A 15,287-nucleotide genomic window follows, 5' to 3' on the forward strand; every position below is an offset into this window, starting at 1 on the left:
AAATTAAAAAAAAACGAATATTCAAATGAGTTAAGTCGGGTCACCGACGAAGATTGAACAGGTTCCAAATGTTGTTATACAAGTTTGAACGTTAATGTGTTCTTTCTTCACCACAACTGGTTGTACGGGGGTGAGCACTAGTTTGCTTGTCATTATTCAATTATTTGACATGGTTACCAAAAGCAAAGCTGCCATCAGAACAGCTTGATCAACATAAGTAAAAAACTGACCACACTTGACCCTGAACTTGGTTAGAAACACTGCCTAAATCTTGAGCTCAATTACATTGTTTAAAGTGAGGTTTAATGTCATTGTTTCTGCCCATGTAACATAAATGTGATCACTCCAACTCCAATATGTCTAGATAAAAATCATGAAAAATCAAGAGACACTCACACTTTTCGCATTAATTTCCTGATTTACATTATGTCTGTATAATTATTACAATGTTTGACTGTTTCAGTTTCCATACCTGTTCTCTTTCCTTGAATTTGGCAGCAAACTCAGCAGATATTGGTACATTCAGATTCGTGAACTGTTGAGAGAATACAGTTTGAATAAACATCTATACACCAAACTTGGCCAAATATGTCAATATTTTATACTGGAAATCAATGTATACAGAATTGCATTGAAAATGACTTTTCTTTGGCTACAGTATGTCAAAGCCAACTGATTAGATGACAAGATCTTCTGACCAAAATAACAATTGAAAGTACTAACCTGTGCTTTGTTGCCTTTCCTTGTCATCAACACAAAGTTAATGGCTGTATCCACTTCGGGAATAGGTTGTGTAACACCTGAACCAACATTTAATAAAAATAAGTGAGTATGTTTTTACGCTGCTTTTGGAAAAATTTCAGCAATATCATGGTGGAGGACACCAGAAATTGAACTCATTTGGGTAATTGAACCCGTGTCTTTGGCGTGACAAGCAAATGCTTCAACCACAAGGCTACCCTTCCACCCCCTAAATGAATGAGGTCATATCCACTAATTTTGTTCATCACGACTCAGCTGAGGTCCATTTATCATATTCTCCCAACTCAACCATGGGTACAGCAGACACGCCTGGTCCATCTTGCATATGGGATGTACAGAAAGGAATATTAAAAGATATTAAGATCAACATCATAAAACAAGGAGACATCACATCAAGATTTCTCTCACAGCTTTACACAGAAACAATAGATATTGTTTGTTTTTGAGAATTGGCTTACCTGTGCCTGTGCCAGGAACTGTCTTCTTAGTCTTGCTGCGCAGGTGAACAGGCATAGCAATGTCAAGCTGGGGAACCTTCAAAGATTCCTGGGCTCGAGCCTATCGGCAGATAGAAAAATAAATACAGTTGAAACAGTCATATCTTGCAATCAATTATTAACTATTAATACGACACAGAAGAATTAACATTATCATAATTATCAACGTCTGAACTCACTTGCCAGTATCATTTCAAAACTATCATAAATATATTACTGGTTGTATCAAAATGTCACCTGGTAACTTGGTGTTACATAACTTTTTTTCAGGGATATCTACTTTCCAAATACTTACAAGAATGACAATGCACAAAAATTAACTTCTAAAATATCTAAACAATGTGATAAAAAGAGCCATTATGAAAATATGAATTAGATCCAGAGAGTCACCTGAATATTTTCAGACATCATTTTGTCAAAGGCAGTCATGAAGTCATCATCTTCTTGACATACAATGCGTTTAGGAGCACCAGTCACCAAAGTTATCTGAAATAGGCAGTTTTAGACATAAAGTGGTGATTTCGCATTAAACATGATTCCAATGAAAGATATTATTTCAAAAATGAAAGTATTTGACATGACACAAGTGAGCCAATGCTGTATTACTCAGGAGTCCTCATTACTCCAACAATATCACTGTTGTAAATAATCAAATCCGGTCAGGACAAACCACTGACCGAAAGCATCTGTATCAATCCATGCCTATCAGGTATGATGATACACAATCAGCATAGTCTCAGACACAAGGGACATTATTGTAATCCTCATAGAGAGCAACTCAATTTCCATTATTCATATAAAACTGCATTAATCAGCAAAAATGATGATCACATGTTAGAGAGGTTTTATATGGGGACTACCAAAGACACAAAATTTGTAGAATTTTCCTATTCGGAATATTCTATAAGTAATACGTTACCACTGTTATACCGAGGCTGTTGTCTCCCACAACTGCTGCTATAGAGAAATCTACCACAGAGATCTCAATTACCTCATGCAGCACGTGCGTAGCCACCTGGCTGCCATATGACACCCTTCACTCTTGTCTCTTGCGAGAGCAAGTGCTCTGGGGACGGACGGGCGGGCAGCAGCCCAGTGGTAACATATTACTTATAGAATATTCCGAATAGGAAAATTCTACAAATTACATTAAGTAATATGTTACCACTGTTATACCGAGGCTGACTACCACAGTAGGCGGTGGGGAGCACCTACAACCCGAATCTGACTGCTAGCGTTCCTTCCGACCAGCGGAAGTAAACGCCAAGGCGGAATCACTCGATGCGCATGCACCTAGCTAGGCGTTACCCTATAGGAATACCAAAGCACTGTCAAGCGCATACTGTAAGGCTCAATCGTCATTGCCAAAACGATTGGTAACTCCAAACGGCCCCACTGGATACGTATTTCATCGCTGCAGCAGATGAGAACACAGTATCCGTGTGAGCTAAATCTTAGATCAGGTTAAACAGTCGAAAAGAGGGAAATTAATTTCATTCAGACCATATATCCCCGAGCAAGCCTACTTAAAGTATGTAATAGGCGCGTGACCTAATTCCAGTATTCGTAAGCATGTATCACAAGGTTGGAATACACGACAGACAATTAAATGCATAATTGTCAAAATACAAATAAGGACAAAACACACAAAAAGCCGCCTCACCAGTGGTGTGAGTGCGCTGGTTTGCAGGACCCCCACTCCTGTACCCACGGCGTGGGAACATTGGAGACGACCCAGATTGACCACCGTGCAAGGACTGACGACTGCGGAGTTTGGAATTGCGCTGGACACCCCCCCTAGATGACCGCTTGTGCCGCGATCAGCGACCCAAGACGGTGCACCCCCTCCACATCTTCATCAGAAACCTTTCTGAGGTAATGATTGGCAAAAACCGAGTCAGAACGCCAGTAAAAACCTCGATATATTCTGTGAATAGAGATATTCGAGTGTAGGGCAAATGTTGCTGCTAGCGCCCTGATCTCGTGCGGGTTTGACCCCGCTACCGGTAACCCCCGAGACCGGTAAGCCAGATTGATGACAGAACGAAGCCACAACGCAATCGAGTTGCGAGTTATGTCAACCGTGCGATTAGGGTTACACGATATGAACAGACGGTCACGCCCTTGTCTACGTTCCTTCGAAGCCTTAAGATAATACTTAAGGGCCCTAACCGGACACAGCGCTCTGTCCTCAGTATCAGCAGGATGTAAGATTTCTTTGAGTGATCTTACAGTGAATTCTCTCTCCGTTTGCCCGATTCTCTGATTCTTGGCGACGAAGCCCATGAGCAGGCCCAGGCGGACCGCTCCTTCGTCACCCCTATCGAATCGTACCTTGGTGACATCGAGTGCATGAATTTCGAATACGAGTGCCGCCGTGGCAAAGGAGAAGAGAAATGCTGTTTTCCAAGTCACATGCCGGAACGAAGCACTATGCAAGGGTTCATACGGAGCTTCCGTAAGTGATTGCAACACTAGGGAAAGATCCCAGGCCGGTGCCCGAAGGCGGCCCTTCTTAAGATCGTGCTGTTTGAAACCCTTGATAATACCCCGTATCACCGGCTCTTTGGAGAGACGGGCGTAGCAACGGACGAGACATAGTTGGCAATGGAACCCCCGGAGAGTTTCCAGGTCTCTCGCAAGTGAGACATGAAACGAGCAATATCCTGCACAGATACCTTATCTGGCGAATGAATGTGATGTTTACAACACCACTTCGTGAAAATAGCCCTGCGTGCATTATACACCTTCTGGGTAGAATCACGATGCATACTAACGTATGCCCGAGACGCCCGACGAGAAAAAACTTTACTCCTCAGACGCTCGGTGACAACATCCACACGTGCAGATTGAACTGCCCTGCATTTGGATGAAGCTAACGGGTGTGAGGGTGGATCAAGAGATCCGGTCTCACAGGCAGTGGAAGTGGCGACTGCGTGACCTGGGTCAGCAAGTCGGGGTACCACGATTTGTTCGGCCACATGGGCATGATCAGTAACATTTGACAGCGAACTCCTCGGAGCCGGCTTAGAATGTGTGGTATCAACGCTGTCGGCGGGTAAGCATAAGCGTCCAAGCCCGTCAAGTCTTAACGCGAGAGCATCGTGATCGATGGCCCTCGGGTCCAGTACTGGTGATAACGGGAGTTGATTGTTGAACCGTGTTGCGAACACCAACGACCCAAACGTTCGCACAGCCACTGAAACACTACTGGGTTCAGCATCCACTCTGTGGGGCTCAGATCCCGAGGCCTCGATAGAGCGTCGGCCAGTACGTTCCGCACACCTGGGGTGTGACGGGCGCGTATCTGGCACGGGACACTGTCCACCAGAGCGTAAAACTCGAACGTGAGATCGAGTAGCGAGTGACTGTGGGTTCCCCCCAGTTTGTTCACATAGGACACTACCGTCGTGTTGTCGGTCGCCATGATGAGCCGGGCGTCGACGAGACAATGCTTCCAGTGATTGACTGCGTTGATCACTGCCTTGAACTCGAGACAATTGATGTGAAGACCTAGTTTGTCTATGCACCACAGCCCCGAGCTCACCTCCCCCTCTAGATGGGCGCCCCAGCCCACTAGAGAGGCGTCTGTATACAGGTTCAACGTGGCCCGGTAGGGCCGCATAGAGACTCCTGATAAGACATTGTAAGGGACCGTCCACCACTCCAGATGCGGTCGGAGCCGATCCGGGAGGGCGACGGTCGCACTGTTCACCTCCTGTGCTAACAACTGGATTAAAAACCGTTGCAGCGGACGGAGTTTGGGACGACCCCGTTCGGTGCAGTCCTGGGCTGACACAAGTAACCCTAACAGCTGTTCCCAAAAGTGAACAGTCTGTTGCACCGCTAAGACTTTGGCAATCTTTGGCAAGATTTACAATCCACCCCAATTGCTCCAAGAGCCGACGTGCGAAATCGAGCTGCCGAGACAGCGTGTCTGTCATTCGATTTGCTACTAGCGAGTCGTCCAGGTACGCAAAGTAACGGACGCCCCTCCTGTGGAAGAACCCAACTATGGGGGTGGTTAACCGGGTGAACAGCCAGAGAGCGGATGAAAGACCGAATGGGAGTACAACCCACTCGTAGTGCCTGCCTTGAAAGACAAACCTGAGATACTTGTGATGATCCGAGTGAATCTGAACATGCAAATAAGCATCCTTCAGGTCGATCGAAGCGAGCCAGTCGGCTGGCATGATCACAGCTTTCAGGTCTGCCAAGCTTAACATTCTGAACTTGGGCGGCTTGTGCAGGTAGAACTCGTTGAACGATTTCAAGTTGTGAATCATTCTGAGTTCGGCACTGTCCTTCTTGGGAACGAGAAATATCCTGGAGTAAAACCCCGGTGTTATTTCTGGTAGAGCTAACTCCCGAACTGCCCTCTTCTCCACCAACCTGCCGATGGCATCGGCGAAGATGGGAAGATCGGTTTCCGAATAGAAACCTGCCGACGGGGCAACGGTGAGCGGCGGATTTGCTTTGAGATTGAGCTGATAGCCGTACCGAATCGTGTTGACCACCCACGGGTCGTCGAACACTTGGGTCCAATTCTCCCAATAAGTCTGGAGTCTGGCTCCCACTGGGGAAGGAGAGGGGGGCCTGACAGGCTGCGGCAGGCGCAACTGTCCAGGGCCAAGTGACTCGGGTTCGCCTACGGGCCAACCAAAGTTGGTGCTGTCGGCATACGAACCCCTCCAATGAGAGTCACCTGGAGGGGCCCTTGCCGTCCTTAGACGACTTGGGCTTCCCCCAGTTCCCCTTCTTCCCGCGAAAGGGCTGCTGATGGCCCTTACCGGAGCCCTCAGGGCGGGGCTTCTTCCGGGAGGAAGAAGAACCCGACCCCTTAGGCCTGCCGGCCGCAGCATCCTGGGGCGCGCTCCGCTTAGGAGCGGCACCCAGGTGCCTATGCAAGGACCCCACAAGATCCAGTGTGTGCCGGTCTCTGTCCGTGGGAGAATCTTCACCCAGACTGGCCGCTGCAGCCAGGTATGTGTCTCCGTGAGACACTGCCAGCATTTTGTGTCGAGCAAGGGTGTCCAGCTGCTGCAAGGTACCTTGTGGTACCGTGGCAGCCGGTGGGGCACAGACACCCAAATGCTCAACATGGGCTTCCGCGGTAGGACCAGCCTCGGGAAAGGCAAGGTCATGCACCGGGAAGGACCCTTTTCTCCACGACAGTGGAGGCAACGGGAGACCCCGACTGGAGGCAGCCGCGAAGGCCTTCTCCAGGAAAGGCTTAATCCCGAGCAGCAAGGTTGATGCCAGGAAAGCCTGGTCTGACGACTCATCGTACACCTCGGAGGAACCCACGGTGCCGTGGATTCCCCGCGGTATCGGCAGGGGCTTGGGCATGTCCTCGAAGAGGTCATAAACCATGGCCACGCGGTCCTTAACCGATAGCGGGAGCAACGGTTTCGGGGGAAGGACCGGAGACCACGGCAGCCGCCGCCTTACTGGTGGACCCCGCGTCCGAACCCGCGGCCACCGAAGAGGCCGAGGACGGAACAGCCAGCGGCCTATCCTGAGATAAGGCCGCCAGCTTGGAGTCCACAAGTTTAGACAACAATGCAGCGACGGAATCCCCGGACAGCCCGAGGGCCGCCAAGAGATACGCCGCAGCCGAGGAGGTGGTACCACAGGGGTGGAGACGGACTGGACGTACAGTCGGTAACGCCCAAACTCCGCAGGCCCCAGACCTTCGCACAGGGTGCACCGGGTGTCCCCACAAGGAACCCTGCACCGCGGGCAACGATCATGGGGATCCCGGGACGACAAGAATTTGCAGCACACTCCGCAACACCGAGGAGCAGGGGTAGAGGGGGTTGCAACCGGGGACATTTCCATGTCAGACATTTTTGTTTGATTCTATGAACAAAGAGCAAAACATGGTGAAAACGCACGCACCACAATGATTCACAAACGAGCATTTTCACAAGAAAATAAACAAACAATGTGAACATATAAAATACACATATAACATATAGAGAAATAAGTGATGTTAACCCCCAAAACATACAAGAACAGGGGAAACGTAAAACACAACGTGCATACGCGAACCCCGCAAGTATAGAGAAAAAAGGGCGGGAAAAATTCTCCGTTTGGCGGGAAATTTATATCCAAGCGTAGCTACCGCAACGCCCCATAAAAGCACAGTTTATTAGAGAATAAACTATAATAAATATCACCGAATATTCGAGGAACGCTTCAGCAGAGGATTACACGTCTTGCTAACGCAAGCGAAGGAGACAAGAGTGAAGGGTGTCATATGGCAGCTAGGTGGCTACGCACGTGCTGCATGAGGTAATTGAGATCTCTGTGGTAGATTTCGCTATAGCAGCAGTTGTGGGAGACAACAGCCTCGGTATAACAGTGGTAACGTATTACTTAATGTAATTAAAGCTTTCTCAATCTCATTCTTGGCATCTATCCAACAATCATGGACAGAGTTCATAAACCTCTTTGAGGTCAAAATTCAAGCACTTTTCAAGGACAAAAACCTTCTTTCAAGGACTTTTTTATGCATCCACAAATAGGCCCCTGAACTTTCAAATGAATCATTTCCAACTTCAACATAATCAGTTCAACAGTTTTAAACCTTTCAGTATTCCTTGCATGTGGAGTCAGTGACAGTCACGTGATACTTTCCCCCACTGTACAATGTCAATTTCCTCCTACACCTAAAAACAGTTCGTATTTATGCCTGAAGCTAACAGATGAGGAGGAAGGTTCTTATGATAAGCTCACATTCACCTTCGTCCTCCCCACCTGCTGACGATGCATCAAGCGACCTGAAAGCATTCCTTCGCAAGGAATAAGACAAACAGACCTGTCAGATATTTTCTTCTGATTGAAGTGGCCGATTTATTCAAACGGGTATCTACAGTGGAGTTGTCGGTGAAATTTACATCGAAACCTATCAATGACCTTAATGACAAAATGGCATCGTCAGAAAAACGCCTTCCTGTCACTATCGACAAGCTCAGAGAAAAGCTTCTGATCTCATTGATGTATTCCGTAAATCCAACTTACTTATCTATGTGTGCCTAATATAATCACAGATATTGACAAGACCTCTCAAGGAGGACGAGGAACCAAGAATCTAGCCAAGCTGGAGTCTAGGTGTGGGATGTTGAGGGACCCATTTTCTCGATAAATTTTTATTTGTTTGTTTTAAAACACAAAATCTAGTGTTATTAGTGCAAATCAACATGTTCGGGTTTGTTGGTCTCACTCTTGGACATGTGAAGATCCACTGTCATGTTGTTTCACAGTGTTACCAGAGACGCTTCATGAACTATGATCATTGGTGTGTTGCATATCATGTGATCAATGTGTACATCTTTCACGTGATCAATCAAAATGGCGACCCACAGGACTTGTGGAAGGGACAATTTTGTTAAAATATTTATTCACGAACAAGTTGTGAAAAATATTTTATTGAGACAACCTTCTTTGGGGAGGTCAGCTTTATACAACGAGATATATTGTAAAATTACTGTATGCGATAATAATTATGAGACCTATTTGCATAATATTAGAGTTCATCAGTTAAACTCTTGACCAAGAAAGAACTTGTGAATGCATAAAACTCGTAAATTACATGTTGGACAGTGTGCTGGTTTGCCTATTTTCGACTTTTTTTTCTTTATTACTATGTCAGTGCCTACTCTCTGTATGCCACAGTCTAATTTAGTTTATAGTGATATGCGTCAATTGAATATTGTATGAGGAAATGTTCATCCAAATCACTAGTAACTGTGAATGTTACTTTCATCCTCTCATTTGACAGTATCTAGTAGTATGTTGGTTTGGCGCTTGTGTTCTTCTTACTTTATCATTATGACAACTATTTTTGATCTCAGTTCTCTCTATGTTATATACTTTGTTTTTGTGTGTATGTTTTACCCCTTCATCTGGCGGTGGCCACATGGTGCCAGTTTGTATCATGCAATGCTTTACTTGAGGTTTGTAGAAGCAAGTGTGAGCTTAATTTCAGTCATTTTTTGCTTTAAAGCTTTTCCTTCAGATAGTTGAGAAAGTGTATGTATGTGTAGAAAGTTTGAAAATTCAATCTTTCATATGGTCTCTTCTTTTATTGACAATGGCTAACTTAGGTTTTACCTGCTGCTCTATAAACTGTTGAGGCTGTAAGATAATGCTCAGAGAAAGGATGTTTTTATTTTTTTTACGATCTAAAGCATACTCATTTCATCTATTACAGGAAACACATTTTACAAAAGAATAGGACCACAATGGGGATTTGATTGCCTCTTCAATTCCGAAAATAGTCTGTCCAGGGATGTTGCCATTTTGTTATACAAAAATGTAGACAATAAGATTCATAAGACATATGGATGACAATGGTAATTTACTTATATTAGATATAACTATTAGTGATCCACTGGGAAGCACCAGAATTCTATGAGCAGGTTAAAGAACAAGCTCATGACATGGGAAATGAGGATTATATTTCAGCTGCAGATTGGAAGCTTGTTTTGAATGAGTCACTAGATGTTCCTAATTACCAGAATACCAACCACCCTCATGCACGTGAAAAAGTATTAATATTAATTGGTGATTTTAATTTGGCAGATGTGTGGGGAGATTTCAATCCAGAAATCAAAAGGTTTACTGTAAAACAAGCAGGATTAGATTTCTTCCTCATTTCAGAAAAACTTTCACCACACAGCAATAATCACTGTAGGTTATAGAACTGATTCTCCAAAGCGTAATACATACTGGAAATTAAATACATAGATCTAGTGAAAGAAACTATTTCAATGGTTAAATCACAGTATATTAAAATGTACGGTGATACTCACAATATTAATGATATACCTATTCAAGAAATTCAGTTTAATATATATGATCAATTATTTTTTGAAGTCCTGCTTCTGGAAATTCTTCCTTCAAGAAAATAAGTTATTAACAAAACCTGATCCAACAGATCAAAATTCTTGAAACTGATATTATTTATAGATGCAAATACAAAATATTATTTTCATGTTTATAAAAAAAGGAAGCTTTTTCACGATTTAAAATTGAAAATGCTATGGCTTCAAGACAAGTAATCAGCAGAAATTCTATGAAGCTTGGATGCTGTATCATAAATGTTTTGAAAATGAGGAGCAGCTTTCATTATAATTTTAGCTTTATTAAGACTTAAGACTTTAATGTTTGAGACCATGTACTTTCCTGCACTGCAATATGATATATAAGCTTTAGTTTAATAGTTTATGCATACTTGTTACATGTATATGCAGCATATCTGTATAACTAGTGTAAATGTGTGAGTGAGAAGTATGTTATTTTCCGTAGAAAATCTAACATGTACTGATAAATTGTGCTTTATGTCATGGGCTTTCTGCTACCATGGGCGGAAGCCCATTTTATGTAACAGGTACTTCTTTTTATCAACAAGAAAAGAAAGTGAGAAAAAATTCAAGCATTTTAAAAAATAGTAAATGTCAATACTTTTCATTGAACAGAGTAACATTCCAGCACTTTTCAAGTTTGTGTAAACACTGACGGGGTAGTGTGGACCCACTCTGCCATGTCTCCCCACATAAGGTTTAGGTTCAGGATGTCCGCTCGTCTGTAAGAATATTAAACTAATTCAAAGAAATTTTTTTCTGAACCCATATAAAGAAAGAATGGAGTTAGTGCGTAATTTATTGTGCAAGGCACACTTGTTTTCTTCCTCATGAAGATCACATTGTTACAATGCAGTGATGTCATAGTCTATGAACCTTGAGGCGCTTCTCTATTCTCGTAAGCAATAAGCCGTAAGCAATATGCTACCTCTTGTAAAATGGGACCTAATTCACCTTGTTGTATAGTATATTGTAATACCTGTACTAGAATCTTGCAATTCCATTGGTTAATCTGTGCCACGCGACAGAAAAATACATTTCAATGTTGACCCCAAAATCATGTGACTGACACTGACCTCGGATACTGACTCGTCACAGGATCAGTATTGACCTGTCACGTGATGAATATTGACTCGTCTGCTATAAAACAAGAAGGCATCAGGACAGTTTAAAGACTTCATAAATTTATTTGTACATCATGCCACATTTTTGATGATTTGACTTTTAGCCTAAGCTTCATAAAGGCAACAGACTGACTAAATAATTGTCATTAAAGGCCTCTCAACACACAGCAGTTTGATTTGTTCAGTGAACACAAAACCATATCAAAAGACATACTTAACCAAATCTAGCTAACAGAGAAATTGCACTACCTGGTCTTCGGTCTCATCCTCTCCAGCGGACTCGAGGAACTCATCTCTATCACTGTCCTCACTCTCATCCTCGCCCTGAACATCAGCAAACATCAACAGTAACAATCAACAGTAACTAACATCAACACTTCAAACAATGCTCATGGGTGTAGCCAGTATCAGTGTCATCTTAAATTCCTCTGTATATTATCAAATTCTATCACTGCAGCAAGGTGGGGTTTTAAGAATTTAGAAGTATGTTTAGTACTGTTTACAAAATTATTCTTTACATTATGTAATGGACATTAAAACAACTTTGCTCAATAATGTCAATAAGGAAATAGTCCCTTTATTTCACATTATCAAGAATCCACATAATCAAACTGAAGTTTCTAAAGATTTATGGCTGTACTTGCACAATTTTCCTAAGCTAGCTACACTCATGGCACTCAACTGATCAAGATACCAAAAAATATTTAACAAAAATATCTCATTCATCAAAACAATATTTAAATTTAGAACTCTTTTGAAACCTTATATCAAAGATGACCCAAACACAGACTCACATCTCTTGCCTGACTTCCAGTCTGGCTGCGACTTTGACCACTCTGGTCATCCTGGCTGGACTCTGTGCCATCCTCTAGGTGCGACTGAGACAAGCTCTGGCTTAGTTCATCAACTGAAAGCAACAATGTTGTTACAGTGACTAGATCTTGTTGTTTATCATACAACAGGTTATGTCAAACATATCACACATAAACTTGAAATGCAGCAATGATTTTATCATTTTTGGTTACAAATCAAGTCTGTCATTAACAGCTCTGGAAACCCAAACCCAACTTGTGGTTCAGTATATATGCCAACATCTCTAACTTGTCATAAGAAAACCATTAAATCAGATAAGACAGCGTACACATTTCACATGATTAAATGCAGCAATCATAAAAATGTTCAACCATTCATTTAATCTATAATAATAAATTACAAGGGATTCAATGGCATTCGATTGGCTAACCAAGCAAATTTTTTATAACTGGAAGTTGTTTCATTGTTTTCAATGTTTGCAAAAAGCAATGTGACGTCATAAGAACGCATTGTCGTAAAATAATTTAAGAAGACGTCATCTGTTGTTCATGGAACCACAAACAATTTAATGTGATGGTACAACAATAGGCCAACTGAGGTGATGTCTCCTCTTAAGATCAGGAACCCCACAGTGTGTTGCAATTTCTCAGAAAAAAGACGATGCGTAAATCATGTACAAGGAACAAGCTATTCTCCCAATGACCAATGATTGATGATTCCCAACCCATTCTCCCAACTCATTGTAGGTCATTTGCCAGTATATTGTCCTTGACTTTGGCTGAGTCAGTAAAGTGACATCCTCTATATCACCTGGGCTAGCATTTCAGTAAACCTAGATTAAACTCTTGACCCATCTCTGTGGCTCTCGCAATCTCAAATTACCCGCCCTTGATTTCCTTTAGCCAAATTGATTGGCTAGGCTACAAGGTATAACATACCAATAAGAAGGCGAGTTACAAACCAGCCTCGATGTTGGGATGGTGATATCAACAACATAGCAGCCAGTCCCACTCGTTACGATAGTTTTTACGAGAAATTCAATGTTAAAAAACTGACTGACACGCAAAAGGAAGCCCTCAAAAATATTTTTGATGGAAAGGATGTCTTCGTGTCCATCAAAACTGGCGTTGGCTTTGGTTCCTAGGCAATACAAGTTACCTCCCTTACCCATTTTCTTTTTCCTTATGTCAACCTTTGATTGGTCAGTAATGCTGTGAGAACAACAAGGATGGGTTCCTGTAGGTTTACCCGGGAGATATGGAGGAAAGGGAAAGTGGAGACCTCAAAGCTTTTCACCACTGACAGTGTACTTACTTTCCTCATCAGTTTCTTGTATTGGGGTCAGTCCTTCTTCCTCTGACACCTCACTCTCATCACCAGTCTCGAAGATTGGCAACAGGTTAGCTGCAACAATTTACATAGAGTTATCTTTATGATGCCGGTTTAAGTCATGCAACTTGTAGTTTCTAGGCTACAGCTCTGTAACTATATATATTCATATGTAACATACATGTCCTCATACAAACTTGTAATTTTCGCCAATACATGTCTGTTTTATATACAGCATATTCACACATCACATACTACATGCAATAAGAAGCAATGAACAATGAGCCAAATGACATTTTCAGTGGGAAAGTGTTTTTATTTGGAGTTGAACAGCATTTTAATCACACTTTTGTTCAAACCTTCAGCTTTATTGAACATGTGCTTGTCAGAGATGTTAAAAAAAAGTGCCACGACACTGTAGTTTATAATGGCAAGAAAATAGATAGCCACTTAACAAAAGTTCCTGTCAGCACTGATATTCAGACACTGTCTGCATACACTGAGGACTATACATTCGGCTTCTCATAGCTACTGTAGTAGCTATTGAAAATCAGATTCGATACTTTTGAATTGAGGTCTTATCATATGGTGGGGACAAGCATGTGAATTTTTAACTTCATTGGCCCAGTGGTTTTTGAAGAGGAGATGCTCGACACACAGGCCATGACATAAGCTCACTTGACCTTCAGTCAGGAGAGCTAAAAATGGTATGGATCCATGAATTAATGTCTCATGAACAGTTCTGGTAAGCTGACAAGAAAACGTTACCAATCTTTGTCTTGTATTCATTTTCAATATCCTCTGCAGCTTTGATAGCCTCCTCCCAACTGACATAAATCTTCAGCTTGGGTCGGATCATCTCCAGAGTGTCCTTCACTAAATTCTTCACATCTTGAGGGAATGGACGATGCACTGTCCAGATAGGGTTCTTCATCTTGAACCAGTAGTATCTCTGTAACAAAACATAGAAAGATCAGTAATGAAATCCAGTTTGAATCCTTTAGGAAATATATGACCCCAAGATCAGCATTCATAGCATTATCCCTGCAAGCCACATGCATACTGTTTCATTTAAAGTGAACCTTTGATAACTTCAGACATGCACCAGTGCACAAGAATTCGTACAAACCTGTAGAGGTTATGGATTCTCTGATGAAATCCTCCTTGGGGCACTTATTGCATTTTCCTTGCTCAAGAAAATCTACATGACATAGTTGTAACCATTTTCCTTAATAAAAAATGTTACCACACAAAAAACAACGTTTTTGTATGATATATGACCACCCCAACGGGGCCTCACCCTCTACAGGCAACACACGCCAAGGGGAGCGACTCTCACCCAAATCACTTTTCCAATGTCTCATAGCAGACAGAATGTGGGGAGGAGGGCGGCCGTGCCCCAAGGAGGATTTCATCAGAGAATCCATAACCTCTTTGTACGATTCTCTTTCAGATTAAATCCTCCTTGGGGCACTTATTGCATCAAGATAGACTCCTAAAGATAATAAAGGAAGTGGCATCCATCTGCAACAAGCGTAAATAAACACATCATTTTACATGATGACAGAGAATTAAAAAAATGGAACCCACCTTATTATGAGGCACCACCGTCGAGAGGTGGGGGCTTGAGACAGGGCGTGGTCAGACCATATGCTATGAAAAAGCCTCAGTAATGGGCTATCATAAAGCAAGTGAAAACTCCTTACGGATATCCTTAGTCTTGCTGATATAGACCTTGAGAATCTTGCGGACATGTAAGACATGAGCATGTCTTGCAGAGGTCCCGCAATGGCTGTTGAGTACCCCCTTACTGTTGATGCGGCCAGGCCGGCATCAAGTCATGATTGGAGGAACTCTAAAACCGCGACTAGATCTGCAGAAAAGGGATCTGC

The 15,287-nt window shown here is 42.8% G+C and overlaps 1 protein-coding gene across 5 annotated transcripts in view; it reads right to left on the reverse strand.

Annotated features, from left to right (window-relative positions):
* LOC124140109 (regulator of nonsense transcripts 2-like) overlaps positions 1 to 15,287 on the reverse strand; it is a 58,216-nt gene that overhangs the window by 10,130 nt on the left and 32,799 nt on the right. For 4 of the 5 annotated variants that reach the window (XM_046507489.2, XM_046507486.2, XM_046507485.2 and 1 more), the window contains 8 exons: positions 14,164 to 14,347; positions 13,381 to 13,470; positions 12,048 to 12,160; positions 11,503 to 11,577; positions 1,650 to 1,745; positions 1,221 to 1,320; positions 724 to 800; positions 473 to 535 (listed from right to left, as the gene is read on the reverse strand). In XM_046507489.2, coding sequence (XP_046363445.1) covers positions 473 to 535; positions 724 to 800; positions 1,221 to 1,320; positions 1,650 to 1,745; positions 11,503 to 11,577; positions 12,048 to 12,160; positions 13,381 to 13,470; positions 14,164 to 14,347 — 798 coding nt within the window. The remainder of the gene's footprint in view (positions 1 to 472; positions 536 to 723; positions 801 to 1,220; positions 1,321 to 1,649; positions 1,746 to 11,502; positions 11,578 to 12,047; positions 12,161 to 13,380; positions 13,471 to 14,163; positions 14,348 to 15,287) is intronic. The other variant, XM_046507488.2, reaches the window with a different exon arrangement.

This window comes from Haliotis rufescens, unplaced genomic scaffold, assembly GCF_023055435.1.
Source record: "Haliotis rufescens isolate VD_foot unplaced genomic scaffold, xgHalRufe1.0.p SCAF_22, whole genome shotgun sequence".
Taxonomy (NCBI): domain Eukaryota; kingdom Metazoa; phylum Mollusca; class Gastropoda; order Lepetellida; family Haliotidae; genus Haliotis; species Haliotis rufescens.